The 18,544-nt window shown below is 40.1% G+C and overlaps 1 protein-coding gene across 1 annotated transcript in view; it reads right to left on the bottom strand.

Moving 5' to 3' along the window:
• Positions 1–15,065: 15,065 nt before the first annotated feature.
• The window catches only part of LOC103588452 (myoD family inhibitor domain-containing protein-like), a 110,581-nt gene continuing 107,102 nt past the window's right edge, over positions 15,066–18,544 (bottom strand). Inside the window, exon 5 of the mRNA XM_008570128.1 lies at positions 15,066–17,889. Coding sequence (XP_008568350.1) covers positions 17,630–17,889 — 260 coding nt within the window. The 3' untranslated portion in view covers positions 15,066–17,629. The remainder of the gene's footprint in view (positions 17,890–18,544) is intronic.

Raw genomic sequence — 18,544 nt, forward strand, 5'->3', positions numbered from 1 at the left:
CAATCCCATGCAGTCCTCACAGTTATCCCATGAGGAAGATCCTAACATTATTCCCATTTCATAGAAGAGGTTACACAGCTGGAAAGGGTAGGACTAGAATTCAAACCCACTTTTTGTCCGTCTTTAAAATATGAGCTCTAAAGTGTCCTCTGTGGTACCTCCAGCAAGGAGATCCTTATTTGTTCATGGTATAGTTTAAAAATTGTTTGAGCATATGGACAATATATGTGCGTGTTGTATGTCTGCAAAATATACAGTTGGATGGTCTCTATATGTACTTGCTGCGAAAATGTATGGTGTATGTATATATCTATAAACACTCCCTCCCCATATGCCGAGCGTTATAGTTAGCAAGATGAACCAGTTGGCCGTTACACACGCTGGCAGGGCCATGTGAAGAGCAGTTGCTGGGGACGTATAGCACCCCCTTCCCCCAGGAGGGCTGTACCATTGTCTTATGAGGGCGCTTCAAAACGGTTCCAGGCTGTTCCCTAACGCCAGCATTTCTAGAGCCAATGGATATTTTCTGCTCTTATGCTGGGGGTGTGCGGAGGGAGGAGGGGGCATTAAAATAATTTTCTGCTCCGATACACTTAAGACAGCCCTCTTCCTGGAATATATAAATGCCAGCAAATCAGCATTTCTTAAGCTGCAGTATCCTTCCTGGAAATCCTGTTAAAGGACATACCCTGGCTGCTTTTCTCAGACCGAATGAGAATATAGTGAGCCTCATGATTTCCACTGCTGAAATATTAGCATAAATCTCCCACTAATGCACCTCTGTTAGAGGAAGAGTCACTGCAATCCCAGAAAATATGTTAAATTGAGAGGGGACTAATGTTTTGCAACTGGGGCATGGCACTATGAAGGAGGCATTTGCCAGGAGTGTGCGTCTCTATAAATACCATTGTGGCAGCATTTAGAATTTTTCCCTGTTCGGGTCATGAGAAATGATTAGCTGCCTCACTAGGAGAATTAATTTTGGAGTTGCTCATGGAGCAATCAATAAGAACTTTACAACCAACAGACCAGGTTCATCTTATATATTTGCCTCTGACATCACAACAATCTCATGAGGGAGGCAGGATAATTATTCCCATTTTGAAGATGCAGAAATTGAGATTCAACAGATTAAGAGACTCTGAGACTTAGAATGTTAAAGCTGGAGGGGTTCTCAGAATTCTTCTGGACCCCTGGGGCTCCTTCCTGTGGATGCTTTCTTTTTTTTCCTTTCTCTCTTTCTCCCTCTCCCTTCCTAAATCCTTGCTTCCTGTCTTTTCAGAAGTAAAACTTTTAGGCACTTAAACGTCGCCTGGAACATAGTGCTCAATAATATTTTTTTTGGAGTGTGTCGAATGCATGTTAGATGAATTTAAATGAAAGCATACGGGAAGCCACAGTACCTAAGATATATTGAAGCAGAGTTGCAGTGGCTGGGGAGGAAGAGCAGCCCAGCACCCTGTTGACTTAGCTGCTCTTGGCCACCACCCTGTCTCCATTGACCTGCCAAAGTCCCATGTTGAGTACACCCCTAATGGAGTCCAAGATCTAATTTTACTGAGGCCTACTTATTGCTTGGAAGCCAGTTGGCAGAGTTAGGTCTTAAAACTAGGATCTTTATCTCCCAGCCCAACACTTTGCTTCTAAGCAGGTTTCTACTTGAATAGAAGAATGACTGACTGTCTTGGACTTGGACAAGATCTTAGAGTTTATTTAACAGCCTACTGGGTGTTGGGATGTCCTGTGTTATATCTCTGAATGGGGTCAAAGAACTTTGACTTGAACTCTTGGGTTATAGTGACTGGCTTGCTATGTCCAAGAGTCTTTAGGGAAAAGCTCAACTCATAAGAAAGATGCACTTCTTGAAGCGGCAACAAGATGTTTAGTGGATAATTTTGAATAAACTTAGGTTTTAATCTTGGTTCTGAGAAACCTCAGACAGATATCTTCACTGTCCCAAGCCCAACTTTTTCACAGGTAAAATGAGGATAGTAATTCCTCTTTCTGGGGTTTTTGTGAAGTTTGAACTAAATAATGTATGTCAATTGCTTTGGCCAGTGCCTAGGATATAGCAAATTTTCAGGCCTGTGGGGGCTACTCTAATAATAGTAATAACAACAATAATAACAAAATTATAATCATTTTGATAGTTACTCATATATATTACATGTACTACCTATATACATATTATACACATTATATATGTATATATAACACCTTATATATGTATATAGGTGTGTGTATACCCACAATATGTATGTATGCATAATACCTAGGCCTTAAAAAATAGAAATCTGAGACCCGAAATAATAGAAAACCTTAAAAAGTAGAAATCTAACTCCCTGGCTGTTTACAAGCCAGGGTCTCTTTTACATACATACAAGCAGGCAAGAATCTCCTTGGACCACATTAGTGTCCAATGATGCAAATGTTTAAGTTCTTGGCTGAACTTTCAGATATGCTATACTTCACTGAAAAATCAGGGATTCCCAAGCTAGATTGTGCTGCTCTATATTTGTTTTTTGTCCACAAATATTAAATCCAGGCCTACTATGGATCAGGAGCAATGTGCGTTGTGGGGTATACAGTGGTGTACAATGGCAGACTGTTCCTGCCCTTGCTATGGAGTTACAAATTCAATTAAATGCTGCGAAAGAAAAGAAAGGTGCTATGAGGCAGAGAATTACAACAGCCCTCTAATTTAAATTGAGGTTTCAGGGGCAAAAGAACCAAAACTTGAGACCTGCAAGGTGAATCAGAGCTGACCAGATGAAAGAACAGTGAAAGCAAATGGCCTGAGGTAGAAAAGAGTGCTTACATTGGGAGAACTAACTGTGCTTCCAGCTAAGGCTAGAGATCTTACGCAAGGGTCAGATCTTCCTGGCCTGGTAAGTCATGGTGAGGAGCCTGGAATTTATTAGGGAACAATGGGTGGGCATTGATGGTACTAAACAAGTGACAAGATCCAGTTTACATTTTTAAGAGACTTCTTTGGCACCATCTTCCTACCAGCACTTGCTGTCCTCATCTTCAGTGGCCCAGTGAGGTTTTTGCTCTCTATCCAGTGAAACATACCCATAGAAAAGGATCCAATTTTCTCACTTCTGACAAGACAAATTGGCTGATGAAGCTGTATAGTTTGCCTGGAGAGGACATTTATATTTTAACAGAGGTCCAAGTTTTAAGCCAAAGGAATGAATCTCTAATTTTTCTTGCATCAACAGCCCCAAGAGCTGCAGAGGCTCCTCCTGGGGGGACATAGCCAACCTATCAGTGTTTGAGAGCTCAGAGACAAGTACACCGGGAATCAAGTCCAAGCCCTGCCTCCTGGGAGTTCGACTTCACTGTACTTAATCTTAACCCTCAGTTTCCTTATCTGTAAATCAGGAAAATGAGAGTTCTCACCTGATAGGGCTGTTGAACTGAGTGATATAATGTATGGGAATAAATACACCATTGTAGGACTGTTTATACTGAACCCTATGGTGTGGGGGGTGGGGTGGGGGGGGTGGAGAAGAGCCTCCCTTCTCTGAATTCTCCTTCTTTTGACAACATTATTGCAAGATTCCAGGGTAGTTTCAGATTGACTTTCTCATGATCTGTATCATGTCATCTATGTTTAGACATTTTCACACTTCCATCTGAAAACATTTTGGGTGTTCTTCCTTTAAGAAACATATACTTTCTTCCACACATATTTTTGCATGTTACAAACTGTGTCAACGTGCAAATTATTTCCTTGAAATAATTGGCAATTTGGTATCGGCCATGGGCAGGGGTGAGTCCACTGGAAGTTCAAGAAGGCAATTTCACAGACTTCAGGGCGGGGCATGGGGAGGGGGTGGTCCTTAGAACCCACAGCGATGCGCGATAGGATGGAATGAATGTGGCGGAGGCTCAAGGCTCAGAGTCCCGGAACCAAGGTTGGCTGGAGGTCCTCCTTTTTTGCCTTCAGAAAGGGGACTGGGTAGAGACCGAGTGTCTATTGGTGGTGATGAAGTTTTCAATTCCTATGGCATATGCCCTCAGAAAGCGTACTTATCTCCCCAACCCCCGCCTCCACCTTCGAAAGAAAGGGGTGGGGGAGCTAAAAAACACTTGGCACAGGTGCAAGAGAGCCGAAAACGTCTGGCAGAGCTCGCAGACGTCGTTTTCCACTCGGCACCAAATGTTTTACAGTCTTCGTGAGCCCATATAGATTCTGGCTTCTGCCCAGTCGTTTGTTTGAAACTGTGGGCTCCGAGAAAAGACTCCACGCTGCAGCTGGCCTTTAAACCACGTTTTATGGGGGAGAGTGTTCAGGGTACAATTGGAATGGGGAGAGTTTGCCTTTGACGTTGGACGTAAAAGGAACAGATTGGAGCGGGGTGGAGCGAACGCTGAGGAATTGTTGGGCTGTTCCTTTTCCCCCTGAAGACGACGCTTTTGGAAATTTTACCTCCATCTCAATGATTTCAAGGGCTAATTTATAGCGAGGGCCCCAAATGTGACTTTAGCCCCATTTAGCTCAATTTTACTCAAACGTAAATCTAACAGTTCCAAGTAATGGAGATGGCAGAATCGTTCTTAGTGATGTAAATTTCTCGCTAATTTAGGGCGATCACGGCTGAGCTCCTACCTACATGCAAATTCATTACAAATGAACATTTACTAGTTAACTATTCGTCTTTCTCTCTCTTTGTAGCCCTTTTTGGTTCCTTATTAGGTTTATGGCTCAAAATTTCAAAGGAGTGACTAATTAGATTTTTTTTTTTTTTTTGGTAACTGCATATTAATGATGCAAAAGAAAAAAAAAAAAAGACCCCGACAAGAGAGTTAATCAAAACTGAAATTTGAACGTTAGAAAGTCTCTCTTACTCTGGCAATTTAGGGAAACGTAGGCATTTGAGTCCTCCTCAGGCCTTTGGATTTAAATAATAACTGAATACTTGCTATGTTAGCTACTATCCTAAGTGCATTCCGGGCACTTTCTCAATATATCTTCACTATAACCGTGAGATATGAATATGATCTCCATGTTCCATGGGGGAAAAACCAGGGCTTAGAAAAGTTAAAGGCTTGCCCAAAAAGATTATTATGAAAGTGCATTATGGATTTATTTGTTTAGTCCTTTTCAGTTTTCAGGAACAGTGAAGAACAAAATGTTCCACAATTCCCAGGTAAATGTTGTACCCACCTCTCTATTCTCAGTGGCTGATGTGAAATGGCTTATCCGGGAATTGACTTAAAGATAATCCAATGTCCCCCCCAAAAAGGATGTTTCTCAGGAGAGACTTCTCTGAGTTTGAAAATAGTTCTTTTTTCAAACAGAGGAATTGTTGAGTATGCAGCTGAAACTCTGACCTAACTAATTAGTTAATATGGAAGTTACAGGTATTTTATTATTTGAGAAACAGCTTTTTCTGAAAGCCAGCAGATACCCAGTGTCCCCTGGGATGCCCACATTCTGACAAAAAGTGGAGTCAGCTTGAAATAAACTAGTCATCATGTAAATAGCATAAATGGCATAATATGAATGAAGACGCCCCAAGTTTGTCTCTTCTAATCTTATATACTAATTCAATAATCACTTTCTGAGCTCCCAAATTGAGAGCAGTTAAAAGAAAAAACATAATAAGAGCACAGATATATATTTAGAGGGATAGAGAGACCAGAGAAGGAGAGAGCAAGTTGTACACCATAAAACAAAGAGAAAGATGTGAGAGTGTCACTACTTCCCCATGGCAGAATCACAATCTTCTTTTGGATGTCATGTTGAAAAGATTCCCAATTCTTAGTTCTGTGAGATAAAGCAGATGGATGCTCCATGTTGGTACAGATTCCTATTTGAAGCAGTGTGGTTGCAGAGATGGGGTTTGGGTCATTTGATTTTCACTGAAAAACTGTCTTGTATAATTGTCTGAAAGCATTTATAATACCCAACGAAGTGTATCATCCACGATGCTTCGAAAATGTTAAATAAATGCTTAAACCAATGTTTCAAATATATTTGCCCAGATTAATAGATTGGGTTCTTTGGTTAATATATGTTTCAGAAATGCTGAGTTAAATATATGAGGACTTTTTTTTTTCCTTCTTCTCCTGCAGTACTTCTCAGAGCCTTTAATATGCCTTCTGAGTCTCCTAGAAGGGGTAGTACACCACTTGATCTGTGCATCTACAAGGTGTCCGCTTGAAACTACTATGCTGCCAGATAGCCTTAGGGAAGTGTTAAAATACTATCCCTTAGCTAAAAAAGGATTTTACTTTTTAACCCTATTTAGGGTGATTGTAGCTAAGCCCCCATTTATATTCATTATGAATGAATTCTGTTAACTCCTGTCTTTAGTCCTCTTTGGTTTCTCATCATGCTTGTAACACATAATTCCTGAGGATTAATAACTAATTAGATTTTTAGACTATCATAAATTAAAGATGTAAAAGAAGAGAGTAAAACAGGAGGGGAAGTCAGAACTGAAATTTGGAGCCTCAGCTCCTGCTGAATAATTTAGTTGTAAGCACTTGCTGGAATAACTACGTGCAGTTATGTCAGCATTATGGGGAATCCTCAGGAAGAATCCTGAAATGGAGCTTGAGATAGCTCTTGGCTCTCTGTAATTTACCTCTCAGGTTGTCAGATGAGACTGTGGATTGTGTACTGTTCTTAAGCATGGTGGGCCGAGTTTGTTGTGCCCTTTTCCTGTAAGACAGGACTATCTACACCAAGAAGAATGCCAACATATATGAATCTCCTCCCAAGGCCCTTTCTGATTAGGTGCAAAATTGCTTATCCTTTGATGGCTACGTCTCCATCAACAGCTTACAGAGAAACTTGCTATACAGTACCCCAAACAGAAGCAATCACATCGAAGCTAATGCAACTGAAATTTCAGGGGCCCTTGCTTAGCTGAGCCCTTTCAACATACTTGTATATTCTTGTAAAATTAAGGTATTTTTGGAGTCTTGATTCTTAAAGAGATTCTTTCAAGTTTTAAGCATCAAGCCCAACAAAATATGGATCTTCCCCCATCCCCAAAGAAGCCTTAATTGGATTTTACCACAAAAGGAGGGGCCATGTTAAAATGTCAGCCACAGCATATATTTTACACCAGGCAAAGTAATAAAAAGGCTGAGAACACCCCTTCCACATGTTGGAATGTTCACCTGAAAATTTCATGTAGGCCCTCTGCTGTAGCTGTGGGTATCTATTCTGTCCTTTCTTCTTTTAATTAAGGGGCCATGCAAGCTCTGGGGCCCAGAACTCTCCAATGAGTGAAGTTTTCCACCCACCTATAGGCAGAGGGTTGAAAGCCTCACATAGAATATCTGGATATTGTATAAGCTTTACAAGACAACAGAGAACTTGAATAATTCTTGGTTTGTCTCTGGCACTTGCTTTCTGGAAACTTCCAAAGCATCACCCCCAAGTTTGGCAGATCCAGAATACATCATATAAAGTAAGCTTCTACTTTCTCTTTTAAAATCTTCCACTGGACATTCAGAGAGGTGATGCTGTAGTCCTGGCCCACTACTGCCAGGAGTTTGCAATGTCACCTACAGAGATCCACTGATCCCATCATCACCCCAGTACCTTCATCTGAAACACAGACAGAGCCTTTCCCCATCACAGTGAATGCCACACAAAGCTTTGCATACTCTAAGGACCAGAGGACTAATTAAAATGATAGTTTTCTTTACTTTGTATAACCATATATACATCCATTATATAAAAAAATCAAATCCCAATAATGTTTTCCTCATTTTCAGTAATGGGATTTTTATTTTGAAAGGTTACCTAATAGTTGGGAGGGATTTAATTGGCAGCAGTGAGTTGGGGGATGGCTAGAAGGAAGATCAGAAACTGAGTCTCTTGGACTTTTCTTGGCTGAAAGGGGATCCCCCAAGAAGCTTCCACAGAGTGACGAGAGACAAGCGTCACCAATGTGTTGAACAATCTGTACTCATGGGGTGTCATCATACAAGCAACTTTACATTTGTCTCTCACCATCCTTTTGTAGCTATTCATCGGGGGGAATGCTTTTTCCAGCCCTTGGATGTAAACTCAGGGAGGCCCCATGACTCCTGTTCACTCTTCAGTCTTAAACAGCCCTTAAGACAAAAATGCAGTCTCAGTTCATAACCTAGTCTGAGTAATAATAACTATAGTTCTGAATTTGATCCAGTCCATGCCTTCTGTTCTAGCTGGGGACTACTGTGTGCACTGGTTGCTGGAGTAAAGGTTTGTGGGGTTCCCCCTTCTCCAGCTACCATTTTTTCTTCTCAACTGGCTGTGCAGTCTCAGACCCCACCAAAGCTAAACAGATAGGGGTGGGGGGGAAAAGAGGGAAGAAAGCTCTTAATTTGATGGATAACTAGTAAGATGCCGTCATCTTCTCTAGATCTGGCATATGATTAAGGTGCCAATTTTATTAATGGTGCCCTTTGTGAGTTCCTCAGAGTCCCCCTCATGGAGAATGGTCTCCCACCTACATTCTTTGACCTGGAAAAATGAACCTTATCCTCCAGGACTTGGTGTGGCACACCTGATTTTTCCTGCTGAAGTCTCATAGACATTTTAGGTGGCCCTATGAGACAGAGCATGATGAGGCAGCTCTTGGACCAACTCTCTCCTAGGCACACAGTCTATCAGAAACACCCATGCACTTCCTTGCCTGTGCTCACTCTGGAGTGTGGAGCTTCCTCTGAAAAGACAACGCTCCCTCACTCCACTGCCGAAGCAGCTCGGCCCTCTAATTTCCTGGGTGGGAGTAGATGCGGTCCACCTTGTCCCCACAGAACAGGGGTCTGAGTTTGAAGTCCCTCTCACCTCATGAAGGAGGACATCAGCCACACCTCTCTTCCTCTGGGGAGGAATCACAGGGCAGAATCCCCAAAGAAATCCATTTCATAAACTCATCTCTATCTATTTCTCAGTGACCTACCTTTTTAAGTCCTCGAATTGGTGAATTGGCCAACCCAGCCTTCAACCATGGTCATCCTACAGCTCTCTTTATTGTGTTCATAGAAACATGGTTAAAAGCATGGACTTTGGAATCAGGCAAACCTCTAAGTTCAAATCTCCACTGCCATTGTGTTACCTCAGTATTAAAAAGTTATTTAAACTCTCCAAGCCTCACTTTTCCCCATCAATAAAATGGGGATCATACTACCTTTCTCAGAGGTTGCTGAGGCAATTCAATGAGAATGCACTAATGGCTGTTCATACAGGGCTTGGCACATAATAAATGCTTATTAAAATTACCTGCTGTACTAAGTATTATCCTAATTGTGGGAAAATAAGGAAAGAGAAGGAAGAATACAGAGAGATACAGGAATTGAAAGTGCTCACTTCCTGGAGGAGTCACCAGGAATAATGTAAAGAGTAGCATATGGAATAGGTCTCAAAAAATGGATATGACGTGGGATATTACAGCAATAAAGCATAGACATCTCTCATGTGTTGTGGAAACAAATGAACTAGGTGGTGATGTAGTAATTACAGCTGAACTTTAGTGAGTGTTCTGTACGTACTAAACCTACAGTAAGGACTTTCCTTAATTATCTCCTTCGCTCTTCACAATGACCCAAGGTTATTAACCACATTTTATTGATGAGTAACCTGAGGCTAAGAGAGGCTTGGTTACTAACCCCGTGCATTTAGCTAGTAAATAGTGGTGGCAGGATTTGCACCCAGGTCTGTTTGTAGACCTCAATATTCCTATCTACTCTTACATGGATAACATGAATATCCTTGCATTATCACAGGGCATTCTGAAGAAGGAGTCTCCTAATACCCCAAATACCCCAAAGACCAGAAGGGAGGGTGCTTGGGACTGTGAACCTTTAGGATACTCCTCAGATTCAGAGTGCCTGGATAACATTCTGCCCCCACCCACAGAGAACCCTTCTAAAATGGCTTTAAACCGAAGGATGGCCTCTATTTCCCCACTTCTCTCAGCCCCTAGGAGGAATCTTGAATTACTAATAATTGTGTTTACAATGCATAAAACCAGAAGAATTAACAGGGATTTTTCTGTATAAATAGTATTCGTTATACAATTTATGCTCGTCCTAGAGTTTCACAAGACATCCTGATCATGGAGTAGCTGTCTCCCTTATGCAGAACGCCCCAGCAAGGGCAGAGAAGTAAATTATAGCCAGGGCCAATAATATATATGCTGGGTTCTAAGCCAATGCAAATGTACTGAAAGTTCATCAGATGAGTTTTCACTGATTATTCCTACAGGACCAATCCAGCTATTGAGAAGTCAGTTTCCATTATTCTTCTCCATGAAACAGAACTTGCCAGGGGCCTGCAATACAATTTAGAGTATAGTCAGATGGGATTCGCACTTCATCCAACCCAGCAAAGTCACTTCTTGGCTATTATTTTTCACTCTATTGTAAATAGCAAGAGGCAGATGAAAAGGTAAAAAATATGTTGGTTGGAAGATACTTATTCTCGCCTACCTAGGGTAATCAAGGAGAGACATCAGCTCCAGATTTGGTAAGTAATAACTCACATTTGACTTTAATATACCATGATAAACTTTGAGGAATATATCTTTTAAAACATAAAATGCTTTACCTCTGATTTAAAGTTTGGGGGATTGGTCTTGTGCTGTAGGCAGGTTAGATTTAGCATCTCTGAAAATTCCAGAGCAATTTTAAACTACTCTTTTTGATCACTTGCTGCAGCTCCAGCTTTCAAAGAGAATGAGATGTTTTGGGAATGAATTGTGATGGACTTATATGAAAATTTATATGACCAAGAATTGGATTTGTTCCCCCGGAATATTATAGATTATGTTTTATGTTGGAATTACATCAGTGTGCAGAGCAGCAGAAGGCTGGCTTAATGTAGCTAAAAATATACCTTGACTTTCCACTTGGAGTACAATTCTCCCCTCTCCAACCCGTTTCTTCCCTAATGAAAATAATGGCTTCATGACTCATATGTGTGATAGACAGTAGGGAATATATGAGTCTTAAACTAAGAAGAGTTTGAGAAAGGACTAATGGTCCTTTTCTAATTTCTCTGCCATCCATCTCTTCCCTCCTGTTTCCCTGTCACCATCCTATTTCAAGCCATCACCACCTTATGCCTTCTTGCAGTTGTCCCTTCCTCAGTCTCCAGCTCTCTTTGCTTTAATTTGTCCTGCACACTGCTAAGCGGTCAATCTTCCTTCTCCACCACTAATCCTGAGATCCCCTGCCATTCTTCAGTGGCTTTGCATCTGTTCCCCAATAAGTTGAGAACTCACTTCATCACCAACATCTTAGTTCACCCCTCTCCTAGGTCTTACTCGGAGTTGGGCAATAGCCTCCTAACTGCTCATCTAACTGGTCTCACTTTCGCTCTGATTTAACCTAATGTTTCCCATGATATTATACAAGTGCCGTTGATTGCATACAAGAAGATTCTTGGTGCTATACAGACACTTTTATTCACAAAATTATTTCTAATTCATGGCTAATACATTGTTCTAAACATGTAACGAATAGATCAAAACTATGAATACATGAATATTATTACTTAGTATGAGAGTCATCAAAAAAGTGAGCTAAGAGATAACTTTATGGGGTGTGCAGATCTTTTGCAACTTTTAGGACCTCATCTCCACTTCACCTCCCAGAACAGTTTCACAAATTCACTTCATGAGCCAGGTGGTTTACTGCCCTGCCCACATGAGCAATTACATGATGGTAACAGTGGCAGAGTGGCGACACTTGCACCAGCCTGGCTTCGTGTCTTCCTCCCCGACTGCAGGGACCTGCACCTGCTGTTGCAAAGCTGTACAGCAGCTATTTGAAACGTTAATGCAGCTTTCTTTAGAGCCTCAATTACAAATGATGAGTAGCTTAGCTACTGAGAAAATCTTGTTTAATATTCTCATTTTATTTTATTTTTTAATTTTACGGGAACTGATATTAAATAAGGAATCATAGGCTGAAAGTGCTGAAAGAGGAAACAAAGAGGATGTTGGGGAGTGCTGAACTTAATGAAAGCACTGTATCCACAAAATAAGTTGTGGCTTTGTAAATTCACTCTAAGTACATTTGAGGAACAATATACCATAAAAGAGGTTACTGTGACCTTGGATTCTGTATAGCTTTTGAGATAAAAGGTCTAAGTATCAGAATGCATTTGGTTGACCATAGTGTTGTTGACTGATTAAAAACTATTCATGCTCCTAGAACCCTCTGGTTGAATGCTGATGAGGGGCTGGCCTGGGTGCAGTGTGCAGGATAGACTCTCTTGAGGCAGAGATCAAAGTTGCTTTGCTAAAACGGAACACTAAAAGGTAAGTCTTTGTACCCATGAGGCAAAGCTACTGACATAAGGATTAAATTGCAATACATTGACTTTGCATTTATTACTTATTGGGTACAAATCTTAAAAGCATTTTGAAGATGTTCCAAATTCTAATCATTGCACAGTATAACAACTTTTAAAACATTTACTATCAGCGAATGTTTTTCTCTGAATGTAGTCATTATATTTTTTGATGGCTTTAAAAGTGAATACTTGAACTTTATCATGGTTTAATCATTTTTCACACACAACTTTTAGGCTTAGTGATTAAAAGCATGGGCTTTAGAATGAACAGATCTGGATTCAAACCTTGTGACAATTGCTTATTTGCTGTGTGATCTTGGGTGAGTTACTTAATCTCTTTAAGTCTCTGTTTCCCCAAGAAAAATGGAAATAATAACAGAACCTATTTCATACAGCTGTTTAGACAATGTGATAATGTATATAAAGCACTTAATCAAATATTTCCTATGTGATTTTTTTCTCATCTGTAAAAATAAATAAGTATAGGAATAAGAATAATGTAGGGAAGAGAACACATTAGCTTCTCTGGTCCAACCCTAACTAGATACTAAGAGTCTGTTGTGAAGTTTGGGTGTTAATATCCACATGGTATTGGAATCCACAATCAAGAAATGCCTCCATCCCGCCCTCCCACTTACCCTTTTTTTCCCATGGAGTTCTGACATCTGGAGCTATATGGAGAAGAAAATAGCTAGATAGGGGAAAACACTCCCTTATAGCTGTGCATGCACCTCTCCAGATGGATCTTTCTGGCCAAGGATTGAATCAGAAAATGTGGTTTAGACTTTAAGGCTTAAGTGAAGCCTTCTACCTCCTATCCCTTGAACCAAGATAGCCCTTGTTGAAGTCTTCTTCCACTGTCCATCGAGATGTGAAGCACAGAGAAGGAGACTTGGCCAGCTTAGTCCGAAGCAACTGTGCAAGCCTAGGGTAGGAAGGGAAATGCTATGGAGCTGGTCTTTAAGCCAGACTTCCTCGACCTGTCTTAAATTACACCACATTGTAAAATGTGGCTCAGTGAATGTTTTGGTCTCTGACCAAAGCGATAAACAACTCCTTCTCTCCTGGAGGCTGGAAGAGAGTTGAAGGATCATCACTTCCATGGACCCGTTTCCAAAACGTACAGTCTTTTTGAACTATGGTTGCCAGGTTTAACAAATAGACACATAGGACACCCAGTTACATTTGAATCTCAAATAAATGAGAAATCAGTTTTGTAGTGTAAGTAGGTCACATGCAACATTTGGAACATACTTACAGTAAAATACTATTTGTTGTTTTTCTGAAATTCAAAGTTACCCGGGCATCCTGTATTTTATCTGGCAACTCTGTTTTCAACTGTTTAAGGTAAATTTGGTGATGATAATTAAAATGGATAGAAAGCCTTTGGAGAAGGGTTTTGCAACCTTCACGCTTTTGGTATTTGGATATTTCTTTATTGTGAGGGCTGTCCTGTGCATTGTAGGATGTTTAGTAGCTTTCCTGGCTTCTACCCACTAGATGCTAATAGCAACCACCTCCCCTCTGTTATGACAACCAGTTATGTCTCCAGACTTTGCCAATATGGAGGGCAGAATCACCCCCAGTTTTGATATCCACTGCTTTAGACATAGTGGCCAAAGCAGAACGGTGAAGTGCATCAGGTTGGTAGACCAGAAGGTACACTTTTATCCAAGTGATGATGAAGGTCTTGCCCATCTCCATTCCTCACTCTCTCCCCCTGTGCTGGGCTCCTTCTCTGTAATGCTAGGGGCTGTTGAGACCTGTATCTGAGGAGCCCTATAATACAATGTTAGCCCTGTGTTGATTATAATCACTAGAAGATCATTCAACTTTCTTTTCTCTTTGCTTTTCCACCTGAAGCTATATGTGCCAACTGTTTGGGCTTTTACTCAAATCTCTTCTTCAGAGAACACACAACAAACTATTAAACCAAGTATTTATGTTTTATCAGAGGGCATCAATTTGTGCAGCCTGGGGGAACTCAGCATTTGCTGGGCAAAACTCTTATAGTCAAACTACCTGACTTAACTGTATGTATTACTCTTTCCCCCCATTTTGGAGAGGAAGAAACTTAGAGGCATTGGGTAAGAAATTCTATTCATTGGACATTTCCCACCTACACATTTATCCAGGAAAAAAAAATACTACTATGCTCTCACACAATGTTTCCTATTTGTAAAGTTCCCAGCCTGAATATGTTTTCTTGCTCCCTTGGAAATAACAGAAGTGACTTTCACTCTATTAACTTTGATTGTCCAGCATTGATAATTAATTTCGTAGGCCTATCAGCTTATGTAGTGGGAAAATTTCATTAGCAAGTTAAATGTAACTTCGTTTCTTCATTGCTTTCCATATTTTGTGGGCTTTTAGGGAAGCAATAGTTTTATAAAAATCCACTGGGCAAAGCAAAGACTATGTAGCTATATGAGTATATTGCTGTAGGAAAAAAAAAATCTTTGTTCTCCATTCTCTTTAAAGATTGTATGTTCTCAAATCTCTTTTATTCTAGTGCATTTCCTTAAATCAGAATACTCTGTTCCCTAAGAAGCACCACCTTAAAGAACAACATTATCTTTATTTGTAATCACAGGGCTTCATCATTGCAGAAAATCTGAGCCTTCACAGATTCTGATATTAGTACTTAATCAATAACCACATCCCTCTTTGAGCTGTCTTACCTCTACAATTGTATTTTCTCAGCTGCATATGTTTTTTTTGTATAAGAATTCAATTGAAAGAGCCATTCACGTTTGCAAAAAGGATGATGTTTTATTATTGGTTATAAAGAAAGGAAATTTCACACTTTGTATAACCAATCCTTTCTGTTATAGCACAGTGAATTCTGAAAGTGAGGAATGAAGTTAACAAACCGTGGAAACCAAGGCCACAGAAAGATCTTGTAGTATTCTGACCACATTATAAAATGAGACTTGGTGATTTTTATGTCTCTAACTGACAAGCATTCAATTCTCATTTGAAATGCATAGTCTTTTCATAATTTGAGGGTATGTAGATTAGAAAGAATAAAGGGGCTGATGGTCAAAATATTTAACAACTGTTTAGCATGGCCTGATCAACACCACCGGGTATCATATTATTGGGATAGGGGTCCAGAGACCCCCTGCAGGTCCAGGTGCTCTTCCTTCAGTCTCTAGACTATGGGTAGAGGGGTGGGTGCTCTGAGAGGGGCCAGGGTGGCTGGGGGGTAGAGAAAGCACTGAGGAGATTCAAGGCAACAAACGTTTATGAGCCAGTCTGGTAGTATTTTAGTATTTTAATCACTGTAACAGCTGTACCACTGTGTACCAGCTGGACTAAGTAGTGAAGGACTATGGAGTAGTGAGGTGGAGTCAGAAAATCAGATGCCAAGTTAGAGTTCCTGACACTGCCATTAACTCACTGTGTGGTCTTAAATAAGTCAGATTTGGGGGCCTCTGTTTTCTCTTATGAAATATGAGAATGTTGGATAAGAATAGTCCTAGGTTCCCTTCCTGTTCTACGAGTCTACTTTTTTCCCCCTACTGATGTGCAAATTCTATGCATCTAATATAGAGCTGTCTCTTGGAGCTTCTGCAAAGCAGAGAGATTGAAGTGTTTGAGAAGGGGAGTGGGGCACTCGCTTGCTCTGTGGTTTGTAAATAACAAGATAGCCAAAGATCAGCAAAGCTGGCATTCACCAGGAGCGCACTGCACTGTCAGGAGCATGGCAGGAGTGGGTAGATACCTTGTTAGTGGCAGCTTAAAAATATTTTTTTAAGATTCATAGTTTTCAACGTTGGGGAAATTCACTGCAGATTAGAAAAATGTGCTAGTTTACTACAGAAATAAAACAAATGTTGCTTTTTCCTGAAATTACCTGAGTCAGATAAACACAGGTATTTGGGGCATTTTTGTTGTTGTTTCCCTAGATCATAAAAAAATTCCCTCAGCTCTCTATTTTGCTTTTCTCTTCTTTGGTGATTGATACATTATGCTTTTTTACATTCAATGAATATATTAAGATATCTCCATTTGAATATACAAGGGTACTTCAAAATGTTCATGGAAAGATTCACATTATCTTTTAATTCTATTTTCCATGGGCATTTTGAAGTATCCTTGGATAAGCACATATTAAGGAGCCAATGTATTTGTGTAGTGACTGTAGAATCATGCCTACAGAAAGTAAATAAGATCCCTAAGTAACGTCAACCTGAATGTGTTTTCCCCTTAAATTGTTTGTTTTAATTTGAGTTGAAAATTGCTTTCCAGCTTATATCACATATGTAGTGTTTTAAAAAAATTCTAAGTGTAAAGAAGAGTTCAACATAATTATTAGTTATTAGAAAAAGAAAAAATCTATGGTTTCTGAAGTACATGCTGTATTAGGAAACTTGGTGCTGAATAAGGACCTGCGTGTGTATTTCTTTTGGGTGCCTATGCATGTGATAGTTTAGTAAAATGAACTGATTTTTGTCTTAATATCCTGTTGCTTATCGTACCTGACAAACAGAAATGAGGATAATGAAGAATTGATTATCCAAGGTCGTTTTCTTGAAACTTGCACAGAATTCCCATTTATGCTTATAAGAATAAAGAACATTTCTGTAACAAATTAAGAATATGCATAACCTGTTATGACATAGTCATAGACATATAATAAGATGCTCTAGAATTATAGCACTCTCTTGAAGTACACCATATTCAAAATTCACTGGAGATGTTTTAGAGACATCTGTTGTAATTATAGGAACATGGTTTCTAATTCATTTAATTCCCTTTCCTAGCTAAACTGTACATATAAGTGAATTTTAAGGGACTGTATAAATAAATTTTTAATTACAAAATGAGGTTATATAATACATTATTAATAATAACCAACAATGCATCATGTTTATGCATGAGTCCATTAGGAAGACAAGCTAATGTATGTCAATTCTGAAAGAATGCACTAATTTGTCCTGAATTTGTGAATGAGGTGGAATCCATGATGCAAGCTGATGAGTGCAATAACAGAGTGGTTTAGCATGCTATTTTTTAGTCAAGAAACATCTTGTACCTGTGGCATTTAAGAGGTATTTAAGATTTGTTCATCACATGTGATCAAGAATCTTATTTTTCAGCGAGCCATGCGTTTGTGGAATTTGGAATAAGACCATTGAGTTGACAATACTAGCTTTCCCAGACAGGTGCAGAATAAAAATGGCCTATAGCATCCAAGAAATGTGTATAGTCCTTGCATTTCAGCACATGGAAATCACAGTGTTGTTGTAATGGAATTTCCCAGTGTGGCCAAAACGACTGCCGGAGCGTGGTTACCTCGTTGTGCTAGCGGTAACAGATTTCTGAGATCTCCATGGCCAGCTCCAGACACTCGCTGGTCTCGTGGCAAGATTCAAAAAGGCTGCAGTCCATGTCACAGTTGCAGTTGCAGTCATTCCGAGAGTGGTCCTCATCCGAGGTGTGGTGATACCTGTGAGAGGGGCAGCAGAAGTTGGTACACACTGTTTCGCAAATATCGGGGAGCATCAGCAGACAGTCCCAAAACTGGCAAAACAGACAGGCGAGGATGAGGGAGGCACAATCCTCTGTTTAAAGAAGAAGAAAGAAAATTAATGGTGGCACATATGGGGGCATCCATGAAGGGCAGACGTGTGTGGTGGTTTCCTTGATGACTTGATTGCCCTCTCTTGTTTATCCACAGTAGGGGTAATATGCACTGTTATTCTCTTGAGCTCCCCACCCCCATGCCAGTGCTAACTCTACTAAAGTAAATCCTTTATTAACTTCCTGAGCATTTCCTATTGATTATCCATAATCTGGTTATTTAAAGTGCTGTCACTTCCCTAAACTGCTTTATTTACTTTTTGCCCACAGAGGTGCTGGGAAGCCAATCAATTAGCTACCTATCTGGAAACCTTGCAGCTGTCTGAAAAATAGCAGGGCCTCCCCAAATGCAGACAGCTAAGGGAGCAATTAGAGTTGGGGACAAGGAGAAACTTTTATACAAATGTCCTGCTTCTCGTCACCAGGCTTTGTTACTTGTTAGCCATGGATTCCCATAAATGCACCACACCCATATTCAAATACAAGTGAAAAGCACATTCCAAAACTTAATATAAATGCTTTTTAAATAATCACAGCTTTTTGGGTTGGGTTTTATTTTTAATCCCTGTCTCTGTTTTCCTTCAGTTATGTAAAGCCTTGATTTTTATATTCAAGTTCTTTAAATGAAATACGTCA

This window comes from Galeopterus variegatus, unplaced genomic scaffold (genome assembly GCF_000696425.1).
Source record: "Galeopterus variegatus unplaced genomic scaffold, G_variegatus-3.0.2 Scaffold572, whole genome shotgun sequence".
NCBI classification, from domain to species: Eukaryota; Metazoa; Chordata; class Mammalia; order Dermoptera; family Cynocephalidae; genus Galeopterus; species Galeopterus variegatus.